Below are 16,503 nucleotides of genomic sequence, written 5' to 3'. Positions count from 1 at the left end.
AGTTACACATTAGCATGGATACCCTTATGCTGTGGCAGTGGCTCTTTATAACTTGCTAACACGGTCGCCATTGCCTCAATGTTTTAAATCCCCTTGAGTGGGAGGGCGCAAATGTTTTATTTCAGAGAGTGCCACAGACACTCAAAGTTGAAAGCTGCTGCCCTAAATGGAGGGGAGTATTTTAAGACTTAGAAGATGTAGAACAATTTGCTGGCAAAAATCCCAAATCTGAAAACAACACAGAAAACAGTGAAGACTGAAAAAAGGTGGCCAAGGAAAGATCAATAGATTCAGAACGTCATTTGAGGGACTTCCCTGGTGGCGCAGTGGATAAGACTCCACGCTCCCAATGCAGGGGGCCTGGGTTCGATCCCTGGTCAGGGAACTAGATCCCACGTGTATGCTGCAACTAAGAGTTTGCATGCTGCAACTAAGGAGACCACGTGCTGCAACTAAGAAGCTGGTGAGCCACAACTAAAGGAGCCCTGGAGCTGCAACTATGGAGCCCTCCTGACGCACCTAAGACCTGATGCAACCAAATAAATAAATAAATATTTTTTTAAGAAGAACATCATTTGAAATTAGAATCAGTGGATTAAGCTGAACTTGAGGACTACACAGCGAATAAAAACGTTTGGGAAGGGATTCAGGCGAAAGAGGTACAACTCAAAGACCAGATGGGAGAGAGAGGAAGATGAAGGAAGTAAACCTAAACAGCCAGATTTCTTCTCTTCACTATGAACTTTGTTCATACAAATTAGTAGGAAAAATTTTTTTTAGAAAACTGGTACATTGAAATAACGATTATCTTATGATCTCATTGAAAGGAAAATGAAAATGTTTGAGTCCACTATAGAAGCCCCGTAAGCGAAAAGAGAACGTTGTCACCATCAGGATGGAGTGATAAAGGACGGCAAGCTGTATGTTATAGTTTTAAAAATCTAGTATTAGACGTCAATGGGGCTTTAAAAGAAGAGTCGGGTTGGATTAAGAACAAAAAGCGAACAATCCATTTTCCCTCTTGAGACTAGGGAGACCAAAGTAAAGTGACTGACCCACCGAGCTCAGGTGGGCTCCGGTATGAGGATGCTGACACCTCAGTGACAGAGCCTGAAGCAGGAGGGGAGGGTCTGACAGCTGCCCCAGCAGTGGGCTGGCCTGTCTGCAGGCTGCCGGGCACTTGACCGTGGATGGTTCCAACCACACTCTGAATCTGGAGATGGCTCCTTCTTTTTTTTGGTTTAAGATTTTTTTTTTTTTGATGTGGACCATTTTTAAAGTCTTTACTGAATTTGTTACAATATTGCTTCTGTTTTATGTTTTGGTTTTTTGGCTGCGAGGCACGTGGGATCTTAGCTCCCCGACCAGGGATCGAACCCACACCCCCTGCATTGGAAGGCGAAGTCTTAACCACTGGACCACCAGGGAAGTCCCTGGAGATGGCTCCTTGTGATTTTGATATCTAAAGAGGCCCACCTGGCCAGCAGGATGTGGCATAAGGGGTCCAGGTGGTGGTGACGCTGAGAGTCAGGTGAGTAAGTGTCCTGGTGATTCTGGCAGTCATTCTCTGACATCCAAACCTAGGCCAGCAGCTGGGGAGTGTGGAAATCCAGGGGATGCCCTCTGGAGGAGAAGATGGACAAGACCAGCAGAGGGGCAGTCCCTAGTCCAGAAAGCTAGGGTTCTGGACAGAGGCGGCCCAGTCCACAGGGAGGAGGTGAGAAAGAAGGTGAAAGCTGCTATTTGGGGGGCCCGTGGCTAGTCAAAGCTGACCCCAGATCCTGCCCGACCAGAGGAAGGTTCGGATTTCTAGGAAGCAGGCACAGGTTCTGTTGGGGTAAATCAAACAAGACTGGCTTGCTTATTCGAAGGCTGTAGAAGGAACTCAGCACCACCAGGACACACGGGTGAAGACAGAGACATTTTCCAAGGCAGATGAAGATTCATGTTCTGGAATCCAGCATCCTCAGCACGTCATGCAAAACTGTGGAAGATGGTCACATTTTCCAGACTCTGTCCCCCTCCGGGCGTAGCACAGGCTCTAATCTGGATAGGACACCATCTCATCCGGATAGGTGACTGAGCCCACCTCATCCATTTGGGAGCTGGGCTGTTCCCAGTACGCTCAGGTGGCTAAATCAGCAGACTTTCAGACTAGCACTGTCTGATCCTAGCCTGTTCCCAAACTCAGATATGAGAACAAAGGACTTCACTAGGTGTCATGCTAACAGCACTAGACCAGCTATGGAGCTGATTGCTGATCTATTCAGCATCTATCTACAGAGAGGTGCCTCGGAAATGAAATGAAGGTCCAGGATGGGGCAAACCCCAGGACACTGGTTTTAGCCATCAAGTTTCATACAAAGAAAATCTTAGGGTCTAAATCTTGCTCAAATCTTTCAACTTCCAACTAATTAGAAGGGGGCAGTTATTAAGAAAACTTTAATTGTTTTAGTTCTGGCTCTTACCTTCTTTTGGTAACATTCTTCTGATAAAACGTATCTTATTTTTCACTCCACGTGCACTTTGTCACATGCACAGTCTGCTGGGAGTGACTTGTGTCTTGTCTCCCAAAAGCCTGTCCAGAATCCTCCCAAATGGCCTCACAAGTCTTCTCGGCTTCAATTTTACCCTAAGCTGCCCTAACTTGCCCAGAGAAAGGAGAAAATTCCTAATTCTAGGATCTCCTACATTTTTCACATTCATTTAGCAGCCAAAGCACTGAATACCCACCCTTGGCATGGTTTAGCCCTCTCTTGCCCTGTGGTCAGCCAAGGTTTCTCACTTCCTGTGGCAGGGTATTTTAAAATCCCCTCCCCCACTTTTTTATTATGAAGTATTTCACATATTTAAAACAGTATATAATATATACACGACTAATATTCTTCCAGTCCTCATCGGTGTAGCCTTTCATCTATGGCCAGTGGTTACCCCACGGGGTCCTGGTTAATGCCAACAGCTATTCTGATTGTGGGGCTGAGGGAGGGCTTTCCTGAGGAAGTGATGTTGAACTAAGCTAAGAAGGGTGGCAGGAGATGGCCAGCCAAGAGTAGGCGGGGGAGGTGCATGGTGAGAGGCATGGGGGGACCAGAGGCCAGTGTGGCCAGAGGGAAGAGTAGCTGGAGAGGCAGACAGGGCCGGGTCCAGCAGAGCCTTGATTTTAGTTTTTATTCTAAGAGCAGTGGGCAACCGAGAAAGAGTGAAGTCATCAAACTTGAAGTCATCTGAAGATGATGCCGGCTGCCTTGTGGAAATGGATTAAAGGCTTGTAGGGATAGCAATCCAGAGGCTAAGAGATACTGAGGCTGGAGACTGATGGGAGTGGAGGGCAAGAGAGAGGGGTCTCTATTGATGACCCCTGGTATCTAGCTATGCTGAATGGCTGGTACTTGAGGCAAGATTCTGGACAGCTTCTAGATAGTGGGGGCCCTTCCTCAACATCTTCCACATGCTTGGAATCTGAGGTGTATCCCCAGGGGCCCCTACGATAATCCAGACCCCGACTATAAAGTTATTGACTACCACCCAAGTGTTCCCTCGGAGCAAGCTGAAATCTCTTCACCTCTCCCCTCTCATCTGCACTTCTGCAGGCATCACGTGCCCAGCTCCCACATCTGTGAAACATGCAGACATCTGGGTCAGGAGTTACAACCTCAACTCCAGGGAGCGGTATGTTTGTAACTCTGGCTTCAAGCGTAAAGCCGGGACCTCCAGCCTGACCGAGTGCGTGTTTAACAAGACTCTGAACATCGCCCACTGGACCACTCCCAATCTCAAGTGCATCAGTAAGTGCACTGTCCCTCCACCCCTTTTGCCAAGGCCACGCAGAGAGCAGACTGCAGTGTGGGCAGCAGAATGAGGTGGCCTTGACATCTGGGTTGAGGACTGAGACTAAATAAACCAATGGGCTTCTAAACACACCTCCGGGAGGTGGAAATACATGGGCTTTGGGGTCACACAGTTCTGGGTTCAAGTCCTGGCTCTGCCACTAAACCATCCGTGAGACCTGGGGTGAGGGCCTTAATGTCTTGGATCTCTTTGTTCCTAATCTAGAAAATGGAGCTGATATCAACATTGTGGCTTGTAGGAGGATTAAGAGAAATCTGGTAAATATTAACTATTTTTACCTCAGTGCTTTAAGATCATAGAAGCAAGAATTTGGCTACAGACAAAGGTGTGTGCTCACAGCATGCTTGTTTCCCAGAGAGCATTTCCGATTCCTCCCTGGGAGACAGCCTGCAAGGAAATCACTCCCCGTTCTCCTCCCCGGAGAGCAGTGTGGAGACCCATAGAGCAGAGACCTCCTTAGCCCAGTTATCATGTCTGGGGTCCCGCCAGAGCTCAAGACTGAGTGTGAGGAAAGATCTCCAGAATCCCTTTTTTTTTAACCATCCACAGCTGGATAACCACACCAGAAGTCAAACAATCTTGGAGTGGAAGGCAATAGTGCTATTTTCAGGAATACTCAGCCCCGTACTCTAGAAAAGGAAAGGTTAATCTGTGGTCTTCCAAGAGAATGATGATTTAACAAACATTTATTGCACACGTGGTGCATGTCCAGCCGTGATACTTTCTCACGTAGTATTTGTGAAAATTCGCCACTCCTCTCTGGGAAAAGCAGACAAGCGGGGCTGTTCAACAGCAAACTCACAGCTGGGGGACTCCTTGAAAAGCCAGACTCCCTCTGGCTTTTTGAATGTGTACTGAATCTGTAGCGCTGAGATCGCCCTGTACCCCTTCTCCTCCCCCTGCGTGGCCACCATGCAGGCATCAGAGGCCGGGCAAGGAAGGAGCCTTCTGCTTGTTGCAGAGGAATAGCTGGGCTGGGAACATGGCGCCCACGGCATCCTGGGGCCATTGGAGGGATGAGCTGGGTGAGGACAGGTCTGAACAGTAACTTCAGGGAGAACACAGGTGTCTTCCTCGGTCTAGTCTGGGGACCCACTGGAACCATAGTCCAGGGGCAAAAATAAGGGCTTTCCACTGTAGGGAAAGTGACTGTTTCTTCAAAGTTCCAATGCCTCTGGGTGAATGAATCGAGGATGGCGAACTGAACAGGGCGGGGTGCAGGCGGAAGGGGAGAGGAAAGAAGGGGGTGAGGCCTGGAATCGTAGACTTCTAGAACCCAAAGACTGGAGGAACCTTTAGGTCTCATCTCCAAAGCCCCCACCTTTTACCACTAACAGCTGCCTCCATTATTTTCCCCAACCTCTTGTGCCAAAAACAATCCCTTGAGTAATCATTTATTTTCCCACGCAAAAGCCAGCGTTATAAAGCTGAGTTGATATCGCTGCTATCATCCCAGCCAAAAATAAAACACGTGTGATACTTAACTTACGCAATCTTTTTGAAAGGCTAGAAAAAAATAGTGTGCAGTCTGTTTGCAATAGGAACTGCAGACTGATGCTTGTTTATCTCTTGTGCTTCTGGCCTAGCCTAGGGAGCCAGACGTGTCCACTTTAAATGTATATATTTATTTTTTATTTACATCCAGTTCTGAAGCCACACCAGGTTCCATCCTCAGGGTCATAAACGCCATGTGGTTATCCTCTCTCTAGGAGACCCCTCCCTGAGTCACCAAAGGCCACCCTCTACAGCAGCACCGACAGGGGTGACCCCAGAGCCAGACAGCCCCAACCCTTCTGGGAAAGGTAGGAATGTCACAGACTCTCTCCGGACTCTCATCCCCTGATGCTATCCGGTCCACAGAGAACCCTCAGATTCGTGGACCACTGCCAGGGTCCCACTACAAACACCTCTTATTCACGTCAAGAATGAGGATTGACATTAGTTTCATTTTCCCTTTTAAACCAAAGTAGCTTGATAGCCAGGCTTCACAGGTACATAATTAATAACGGTTTAAAATCCACTCTTAATAGGCCAGATCACACTTTGTGGTAGAAACGTAGCCTCAAGAACAGGGGAGGGTCTGAGGTTCTGAATGCCTTGCACGTCAGCCTTCCCAGGTCTCATGGGCGCTGGCAGAAAACCTGACCCTCCTGGGTCAGAGATGGAGGACTTTCCTACCCAACACCACAGGCAGCAGGACCGGCAGCAGGTTTCATCAAGTCCCTCCTCCCCACATGCCTTAAGCAGGCCTAAACAGATGCCCGTACGGGCAGCCTACGTCACTGGAGGGGAAACCTGAGCAGGAACCTGAGTGTTTCACTGCTGGCATGAACATGTCTGCCCTGTGTTCCAGGGGGAGGCACCGTCTCCACCTTCCAAGGCCATCTAAGCATCCTTGAAAAGATGGTGCCAAGAAAGGGCCGTCAGTGCCCTGCTGGCAAGATGTGCAGAACCGGGAGAGACCCACGCAGAGCCCTCTCTCAATAACCTGTGATTGCTTTAGTCAGACGCTTGCACGAAGCTGCCAGGGTTCTGCATTTCCACCGAGTCTTAGGTAAACTCTACCCCAATTTCCTCAGCACCGTCCTGATGTTAAGAAAATCCGAGCTCTTGGAGGCTGAACATCCTGGGACAATGTGCACTGTATCCTCTAATACCCTCTCTTGACTCCTGGTTTTCTGTGGCCCATTACCCACTGTGAGGCTTTTCCTGGTCCCCGTCTCCTCCTTTCCCTCCAGGCACAGCCATCCCACTGTGGTTGACGGTGCTGCTCGGGCCGCCTCCCTGGAAAGCCGGTTCTTAACCGTGGATGCTTGTTGAAATCTCCTTGGATCTCTGGGTGGTCTGGGGAGCATCTGGGAATTAGGGTTCTAGAAGCTCTCCTGGGGACCCTTACTTAGGTGCGCAAGGCTGAGAACCACTGCTGAAGGGAGGATGGAGAGGCGGGAGCAAGGTTTCCTCCCAGTTACTTAGCCGATCAGAAACAGAAGGAAGGGGCTGGAGTACCCAGAATCCCTTTGGTCCAAGTCACACCTGGTTCGGGTGGCCTCCCCCAGCCTTGCCTTCATGCCCCAAACACTTGGCAGACGCAGCTGCACAGTGAAACCTCAGACATGAGATTGATCTCCCAGGTGGGCGCCATGGCCACGGGTGCCCACCCATGCTCTGCCCAGGTGGCTGGGAGAGCTTGGGGAAGTGGCCCGACTCTATGGCCCAACAGCCCGGGATGTGGGGCTCACAGCCACCCTTGCGCACCCTCTGCTCCAGGGCTGGGCTCCTAAGCACTGTACTGTCACAGTGGAAGACCCATTTTTCACAAAAAGAGAACAGCAGAGTTGTGCCACCACACTTTACACTTTGGGGCAGCTGTTGGCCAGTGAGGGATGGGGAGGTAAAGGACCTAAACACAAGGCAGGTGGCCCACCCTCCCCGAGATGGGGGCCAAGCCAGGACACGTCCCTCAGGGCAAATCTCAGGTTTCCCTGATTTCAAATGTTTTGTGCAAACATGTAAAAAGTAAACTAAAATCAGCATCCCAATGTCTTTTGGCCCGTACAGTTCCACTGTTTATCTGAGCTGGGTCTCCTAGTAAACACTTCTCTAGTGCCTGGTTCTACTCAGATCTTTGGGATGGTTAGTTTATGTGCCCCATGATAAATAACCATAAATCCTCTAGCATCCTCAAAAGCCCCTTGGCCATTCCAGATGGATGAAGATGTTACCCACTCAAGGGGTTTTCCCCCAGAGCTGTGGAGGAGTTTGCTGGGGGCGGGCTGGCCGGGGCAGGCTCACAAGAGCCGGTGTTAGTACACTCTCTTCCAAAGCCGAGAAAAGACACCGTTCTCAATATTTTCATTGTCCATGTCTTGCACTTCCCTGCAGAGCCAGCTTTTACTTCCAAGTCAGACACCACAGTGGCCACAAGGCTGGCTACTGGACCAGGCTCCAGGCTGATGCCATCCAAAGCTCCTTCTGCAGGGACGACAGGGGTAGTCAATAATGAGCCCTCCCAAGTGCCAGCTCAGACAACAGCCAAGGCTCCAGAACACACCACCTCGGCCTCGCAGGACCCGCCCGGTTAGTGCTGGCTTTGCGCGCTGGAGGAGAGGGCAGCTCCCACAGGCCGCTTCTGGGTCGCAGATCCTGAGTGAGCCGATTGCATCACACCATCCAAACCAAAGTCAGGACGACTGAGCAGCCCTCTGCCTCCTGCTCTCTGCCACAGCCTTGGTTCTCTGTGCTCCACCCTGGCTCAGCTCAGCAGGGAGAGAAAGCCCGTCTTCTACATGTGACAAGCCTCCCCATATTAATTCACATGGCAGAGCCTTTGCCAAGAATCAGAATAAGATCTTCCTCCTCCCGACATGGGAGGCCAGAGGAAGCTTTCCTTGATCTGGAATCACAATGTGTGGGATGGGGGAGCGCTCGGTAATCAGCATCTTCTCTAAGAGCATATCTGATTCTTAAGCATGGCCCAGCATCAATCAAATCAATGACCCTGGTTCTGTGCTAAAGTGAGGCTGGTTTTGCTAGCCGTGACTCTCTCAAGGCTTTAAGATGGGAGCCAAATTGTCCAGGATTTCTCTTGCTTAGTGAGAAATTAGTGCCTTTAGGACCATGGCAATAACTGAGCTGCAATCTCTTCTCTGCAGGTGCATATCAGTACAATCCCAGAGCTGTGACCGGTAAGTATTTTCCTTTGTCCTGGTGGTGTTTATGCTCAGGGGATCTCAGTGCCAGGGTGCTGGGTGGACCTGGCTTATGCCTGCTGTCCCAGCATGGTCACCAACAGCTGCCTCTTTCACTCTCAGAAGTGCCTCTGTTTAGGTAAGTTACATGATCCTCCTGTTTATGGAATTCTAGCTTGGCTATTTATCTTTTTTTTTTTTTTTTTTTTTTTTTTTTTGCGGTACGCGGGCGTCTCACTGCTGTGGCCTTTCCCGTTGCGGAGCACAGGCTCCGGACACACAGGCCCAGCGGCCATGGCCCACGGGTCCAGCCACCCCACGGCATGTGGTCTCCTCCCGGACCAGGGCACGAACCCGTGTCCCCTGCATCGGCAGGCGGACTCTCAACCACTGCACCACCAGGGAAGCCCTTGACTATTTATCTTAATGTTGGTAGTTTCTCACTGTCAGGCTACTGGCGTAGGAGACAGAGTTGGTGCATCACATTACGCTGCCATATTCATTTAGTGCACCAGGAGTAAAGGGTTTATCTTTCAGACTGTATTATACCTCTCATCTTTCATAGCTGAAATACATTTGCTGCAGTTTATATGCTCAGCCTTTAACAGGAGCTACCCCTATATTATGTCATTCATCTATTCAAACAATATAAATTGAGTTCCTATCCTGTGCCAGATATGGTCCTAAGCTGCAACGAAATGCAGATTTCTCATTAAAAAGCAAATGGCACTTTACATGTCCTTCAGCTTATGGAAGGTTAACGGTTTAATTTGATCAATTAAGTATTTATTGATTACCCACTCTGAACCCAGCAGAGTGCTCAGTACCGGAAGAAACGGAAAAGAAACCACTGCCCAGGAATAAGGAATTGACATTCTCACTTCAAAACTACCTTCAGCAGATGCAGGCACAAGGCACATCAAATACACTACCCCGCGGCTGAACTAGTTTGCAGGGACCGCCGAGAAATGACGATTCCCTGCATGTTCACAGAGGACACATTTAAAATTGAAGTAGTTGACTTACAACATCACATTAGCTTCAGGTGTACAGCATAGTGATTCAGTAATTTTGCAGATTATACTCTATTTACGTTATTATAAGATAATGGTTATAATTCCCTGTGCTGTGCAGTATATCCTTATTGTTTATCTATCTTACGTATAATGTTTTGTATCTGTTAATCCCTTACCCCTAATTTGCCCCTCCCTCTTCCCTCTCTCTTTTGGTAACCACAAGTTTGTTTTCTCTGTGAGGCTGTTCCTGTTTTACAAATACATTCATTTGTATTATTTTTTTAGATTCCACATATGTGATATCATACAGTATTTTCTCTTTCTCTGTCTGACTTATTTCACTAAGCATAATATTCTCTAGGCCCATCCACACTGCTGCAAATGGTAGAATTTCATTTTGTTTTTTTATGGCTGAGCAATATTCCATTGTATATATATGTACCACCTCTTTATCCATTCATTTGTGGATGGACACTTGGGTTGCTTCCATGTCTTGGCTTGGAAAATAGTGCTGCTATGAATTTTGGGCTGCACGTATATTTTCAAATTAGTATTTTCATTTTTTCCAGACATATAGGCAGGAGTGGGATTGCTGGATCATATGGTAGTTCTGTTTTTAGTTTTTTGAGGAACCGCCAGACTGTTTTCCATAGTGGCTGCACCAATTTACGTTCCCACCAATAGTGTAGGAGGGTTCCCTTTTCCCTGCACCCTCTCCAGCACTTGCTATTTGTAGACTTGTTGATGACGGCGTGAGGTGATACCTCATTGTGGGTACAGAGGACCCTTTCATCACCCACACTGAACAGTGGCCACTGGCCACCTCGGCCGCCTTCCCCACTGTAGACCCAACATCACTGTAGGTTGAAGTCAAGGTGGGGGCTCCTGGCCCTTCTGGGCTCCTGTGCAATCATCCACCTTTTCTCCCCTCTTTCCTCTGTCTTGCCAAATCTCTTTTCCTTTTTCTCCAATCCATGCGCCCCCTAGGAAACACAAAAGGGTGGAGAACGTGGCAGTTGATATATTAATCCATTGTTTTGTTGATTCTGGTTTCTTTACTAAATTTGCCTGGAAATAACTGAGGAAGAGGCCAAGGGTCTGAGTTCAAATGGCTGAATTCAAATTGCTGTGTTATATCATTGGCTCAGGGGCGCTCTTCTCACTTGAGTTTGAGTCTGCAGTTTTTATTCTCAATAAGAAGAAACAGAAAGCAGCATTGTGAAAGTGGAACTATAGTTAACATCAGCTTGCCTTTTCCAATAAATCTCTCCATGAACAGTAAATGCATGCCAACCTGATTAGTCAACATGAAGGAATAGTTTAACAGAGTCACATAAAAAAATGTCTTTTAGTCATAATGATGATTAATGTTAAGTCTAAAAACTCAAAACAACTTCCACTAATTTCCCATGTTTTCCATTACTTTTTTTGGAACAACTTTTCTATGCTTATTTTTATTTACTTAGGTGCAACTAGTTATGTTTCTGTAACTTTAGTGTCTCTTTTGATTACAATATCATTGCAAAAATATCAGAAAAAAACTTTTTAAAAAAGAAAATAAGGTTATCTACAATCCTAAAGTGTTACCTAATACTTTGGTATATAGTTTTCAAGACTTTTCTGTGCGTATGGATACACACATGGCTTACTGGAAATTTTTTTTTGTTTTTATGTCAACCAGTTTTTTTTTCTTTCTTTTTTTTTTGCGGTATGCGGGCCTCTCACTGTTGTGGCCTCTCCCGTTGCGGAGCACAGGCTCCGGATGCGCAGGCTCAGCGGCCATGGCTCACGGGCCCAGCCGCTCCGCAGCATATGGGATCCTCCCGGACCGGGGCATGAACCCACGTCCCCTGCATCGGCAGGCGGACTCTCAACCACTGCGCCACCAGGGAAGCCCCAACCAGCTTTTTTTACTTAAGACATTGTAGACATCTTTCCACATTAACAAATGTAGATTTCATAGTTTTAAAAAGCTGAATAATATTCCATTGTGTGGGTATGCCACATTTTATTTAACTAATTTTCTACTGATAAGAGATTTAGATTAGCATTTTAAAAATTATTTTAAACAATACTTTAGTGAATACTGTATATGTATTTCCTATTTCCTTAGAATAAATTTCTAGTAGTGGACTTAGAGAGTCAAAGGAAACGGTCTTCTCCAAAGCTTCTGTTACACGTGCTAAGTGCCCTTGAGAAAAACTTCACCCATTTCCTCTTCTACCCTGCAGAGAATCTGGGTATTTCCCCTCATCCTTATATTTAGATGTTTTTCAGGAAAGTTCTATTTTTAAGGCCATGTCATGGGTGATTCATCCTTGTACACACGGCTGTGTGCTGTCCGTATAGGTGCAGGTCTGAAAAGCTCAACAGTTCAGGAGATGAATGTGCCTCCTGGTCCACAGTGAGATTCCTGGGTCCCCAGATGTTCGGGGCTGTCATCTTACACACAGGGCACATAGGCGATTTTTTTGCAGGGAGATTTCACAATAGTAAGGCAAACTGGCCAAATCTGCTTGGCGCTTATGGTTGATACAAATGTTTTAAAGATAGTTCTGTTCAGCTTGCCCTCAGGCTCAGTCCTCTCGCTTCCACGTGAAGATCCCACCCTCCCTAACAATCTCAAGCCATCGTGCCTGGGGCCCTCCACCCTCAAGTCCCCCTCCCAATGCTGGTCCTTTCACCCCCGACGAAACATGTGTTCCCCTTTTCCTAAGCTGTTACCTTATTCTCTTCTAATCTGTAACACCTGCCTCATGACACCCTTCTTAACACCACCGTAAATAGCTGCAAATAAAAAAACATAGTAAAGATGAAATTGGAAGAAAAATGGCACTGCCTGCTATTGTTTCTAAATCAGGATTCTGTGAAGGTGGAGAAAAGGGGGACGTTGTGGTGGGGACAACCGAGGAGGATTCCTGCCCTATTTCCCCACCTTCAGGTTTAGCAGCAGCTTCCTCTCCTCCTGGGGTGCTGGTGCCCTCACCCTGATGCTCACGCCCAGCTTCTGATCGTTGAGGCCCTTCTGATCGTGAGGCCCGGCCTCACTCCCGTCCCTGCCCAGTCACCCATGCCACGTTGATCGGGAAGGATGAGGATGCAGATAATGCGAATGGGGATGGTTTGAACTGGCAGTGTTGGTGGGAAAGGAGTGTCCTTTGTGCCCAGACGTAGAATAGGCTGAACAGCTGGACCTCAGGGAACTGTTAGTAATGGTAAGCTGGCTAGGAAGGCATCTGGATCTCGCTGCAGGAATGTAAAGAATTTTCAGTCTCAGAAACAAATCTGCTGCCGGGCCTTCGAGCTCAATGCCAACTCAATTCTGCTCTCTTTCCAGCGGCCATCTCCACGTCAGTGGTCGTGCTCTGTGGAGTGTGCGTGGCATGTCTTCTGGTACTTTACGTACGTTACATACGGTCAAGGTGAGTAGACAGAAGACTCGCACTGCACAAGATGCTGCCTCCCCCCAGAAAAGGGCTGCATCTGGATGACCCCGGGCCTGCCCTGTCCAAGGAAGACCCCCTTTCCTGGCTGTAGACGCAGGCACTTCCATGCATCCTGTGTTCGCCAAAAGGAGTGTCGGGGCTGAGCGGTCACTGAGTCGGGTCTGTGCCCTTCACTTTCCAAAGCAGCCCGCAGGCCACTAGTCAGAACCGGGCAACCAGAAGCCAACAGATGACACGGGGCCAATTCACCAAAAGCCAATTCAGAAGGAAAGAAGGTTCCAAATAACCAATCTGACGGATCTGCAATTCTGATGATATAGTCACGAATGTATTCTTCTTGAATGTACTCGTTAAATACAGATATGCTTCCCCATAAATATGCTCATTCATGTTGGCCTTGGAATTTCTAATACTTGAAATTCTATATTTCAGCAGTAGTGGCAAGACTGTTTCTGCCACTTGCTGAAATTTCAGTTTTTATTATTTTTCTAATCTTTACGCATTTTCACTATTCCTTCGTAAAAGCCTCAAGTGGCATATTAGCCTTGACTTTGTACTTCCATCAGTTAGTAGCCAGTATTTTAGAATTCCATAGTGATATGGCTGTTCCAGACATATCAGGTGTGTTGAAACTGAACTTTTAGTCACTAGTTAATAAAATATTTTTTTCTAAATATTATATCAATACAAAGATTATATCACCCTTCGAGCCTAACTTTGACAAAATGAACATTCCATGAAATGCTACTGTAAAGCCAAAATGAAAAACAGCCATCAAAAAATTCACACAAATCTTCAAAAGCTGTTAATACCATCCCAAGCAAAAGAAATGCCACAAACCTCATAGTTTAGAAATCAACCAAATAAGGTTGATATTTTACCTAAAAATTCATCAAAAAATCCCCCCAAATGCTAAAATATTAGCAAAATAGAAATGACTTTTAAAAGGATTTTAAGAATACCATTACAACTAAATAATTTCCACATAAAATGTTGTATTTGGAATTACATTCTTAGGAGATTATAATGAATATATATATTTTTAATTTCCTTCCATTACTTTATTTATTTTAGTCTTTGGGTGCACCCCACAGCATGTGGGATCTTAGCTCCCCGACCAGGGATCAAACCCATGCCTCCTGCATTGGAAGGCAGAGTCTTAACCACTGGACCACTGGGGAAGTCCCAATAATGAATATATTCATTGACTATATTAGAAAAGAATATATACACAATCTTTTTTAAGAATACATTAAAATATATTTTTAAAAAGGATTTGTAAATTTGATATATATGGCCAATAAATATGCTCATAAAAGGAAAACATCAATATTCACTGATTATTTTATGGAAAATCATAAATATATCTATAAGAAGAATTGGTAAACCTGATAAGTGTGACTACTTGGGCATTTGGTGAGTCAATTCTTGCCATAAACTGATAATTTGCAAATAGGTTATTAGGTAGATTTGTCATTCAACAAGTTGGCTTTTAGAAAATTGTTTTTGGTAAATTGGCCTAGAGTCCTAATTTACAGTTTAGCCTTCACTCCAAGGAGCTCAAAGTGCTTACTCTAAAATGTCCTAAAAGTTGCTTATCCTCAGGAGGTAGACTGTATAATCCACAGACCCACATACTCAGGGCCTAAAACACATGTCCAACGAGACAGGGAACTGTGGAATTAAGATGCTCTGCATCCCCTACTCTTGGCTTCTTAAGGACTGATTAATATTTGTTTTTTTTCTGTTTTTTTTTTAAATTAACTAATCTATTTCTTTATATTTGGCTGCGTTGGGTCTTCATTACTGTGCGCGGGCTTTCTCTAGTTGAGGTGAGCAGGGGCTACTCTTTGTTGCAGTGCACGGGGTTCTCATTACGGTGGCTTCTCTTGTTGCGAAGCACGGGCTCTAGGCGTGCGGGTTTCAGCAGTTGCGGTGCGCGGGCTTCAGTAATTGTGACTCATGGGCTCTAGAGTGCAGGCTCAGTAGTGTGGTGCACAGGCCTAGTTGCTCCGCGGCATGTGGGAGCTTCCTGGACCAGTGCTCGAACCCGTGTCCCCTGCATTGGCAGGCAGATTCTTAACCACTGCGCCACCAGGCAAGTCCAATATTTGTTTATTTATTTAACACTTACTAAGCAAATGTCAGGAGCTGTTTTAAAAGCTTTGTAACCATTACACCATTTTTATTAAGATTGTCACACCTGGCTTAGCCAGGATCCTGGTGACTCACTCCTTCCACGGTGCCTGGCATTTGAACCACCACCTTTAGCAGAGGGAGAATTGGCAAGGTGCGGGAGGCCACTCCAACAGCATTGGTAAACCTTGGTGGACAAAGGGCTTAAAATACCAAAATAAGATTTAAATACCACCTGTGAGTGGAGGCAATCTAGGTGTTCTCCATCAGAGTGCCCAAATGAACTACCTTTTGACCTAATCTCTCCTCTTTTCAAAACCTGTGAATTACCTGCTTTACAGGCAAGCTTACCAGATACCCAGTGTTGAAATGGAAGGCATGGAGGTCGTGCCAATGACTGGGGGAACCGACGCCAGAGGGGAGGGCACAGAAAATGAACCACAGGACCTAGGAGGCTCCAGGGGACGCCGAGGACAGCAAAGGCCACAGTGAAGGCCCAGCTCTGCTCCAGCCAAAGAGGACCTAGAGAAGCCCTGGGGCGGTGGCCTCGGGGAAAAGCCCGCCAGGGTGAGAAAACATCCTGGTACCATTTTGCCGACTGCCCAGCTCAGGTACCGCCCGTATGAGTGGGTTCTCCGGGTTCAGGACGGACACTCGCTCCCTGCCCTGGGGCACAAGGCCCAGTCCCCAATGTCCCAGCGGTCGACACTTTCCCAGGAGAGAGTGAAGGCCTCAGGTCTTCCTATCAGAGCTTTTATTTCATCATGACATTTATTCAGGACAGCTTAGCCACTCGACTCACCCGGACCTGCAGTTTACAAAGAAAAGAAATACGCTCGAGGCTCCAAGTGAATTTCGAGGCTCCTCCTGGCTTGGGAGATGTTTACAAGGATGACACCAGCATTTCAGCTCCTAAAACCTCTCTCTCAGCTACGTGCTCTGTACACACTGAAAGGGAGCAGAGAGGTTGTGCCCAATGGATGCTCTTGATTTAAAGGTTCAGAAGGAAAACTGAACTTGGTGACATTTTCTATAGATGTGCATTTATATTTATATCCTTGTCTTTTATAGCTACATATTATAAGATGTGTATTTTGAAATTGTGTCTTGTATAAACAAAATAAAATGTCTATTTTTTCAATACAAAAAAAAATGCACTGAAAGAATCACGAGAAATGTACCACAAATAAAAAAAGGAGATCAGGAATGCAGAGTCCCAAATGGTTGAGTTCAGCTTTTCTTTCTCAAAGGAGAAAAAAAAGTCTTGTCTGAATCCGAGTCAGATCACAGTTTTGGAGAATTTTTAATAGCATTTCCATGTCAGAAGCAACGGGTGGCAGGTTGTGGCCCAGGCATGCCTGGTGCACA

The 16,503-nt window shown here is 46.6% G+C and overlaps 1 protein-coding gene across 2 annotated transcripts in view; it reads left to right on the top strand.

The window, feature by feature from the left end:
• Positions 1-16,197, top strand: part of IL15RA (interleukin 15 receptor subunit alpha) — a 44,560-nt gene extending 28,363 nt beyond the window's left edge. Inside the window, exons 2-7 of one of the 2 annotated variants that reach the window (XM_060097578.1) lie at positions 3,591-3,785; positions 5,559-5,651; positions 7,732-7,926; positions 8,502-8,534; positions 12,891-12,975; positions 15,477-16,197. In XM_060097578.1, coding sequence (XP_059953561.1) covers positions 3,591-3,785; positions 5,559-5,651; positions 7,732-7,926; positions 8,502-8,534; positions 12,891-12,975; positions 15,477-15,627 — 752 coding nt within the window. In that variant the 3' untranslated portion in view covers positions 15,628-16,197. The remainder of the gene's footprint in view (positions 1-3,590; positions 3,786-5,558; positions 5,652-7,731; positions 7,927-8,501; positions 8,535-12,890; positions 12,976-15,476) is intronic. The other variant, XM_060097579.1, reaches the window with a different exon arrangement.
• The last annotated feature ends 306 nt before the right edge of the window (positions 16,198-16,503 follow it).

Source organism: Mesoplodon densirostris, chromosome 4, assembly GCF_025265405.1.
Source record: "Mesoplodon densirostris isolate mMesDen1 chromosome 4, mMesDen1 primary haplotype, whole genome shotgun sequence".
NCBI classification, from domain to species: Eukaryota; Metazoa; Chordata; class Mammalia; order Artiodactyla; family Ziphiidae; genus Mesoplodon; species Mesoplodon densirostris.
The sequence above is the reverse complement of the archived record's forward strand: the minus strand, read 5'-3'. Positions and strand labels throughout refer to the sequence as shown.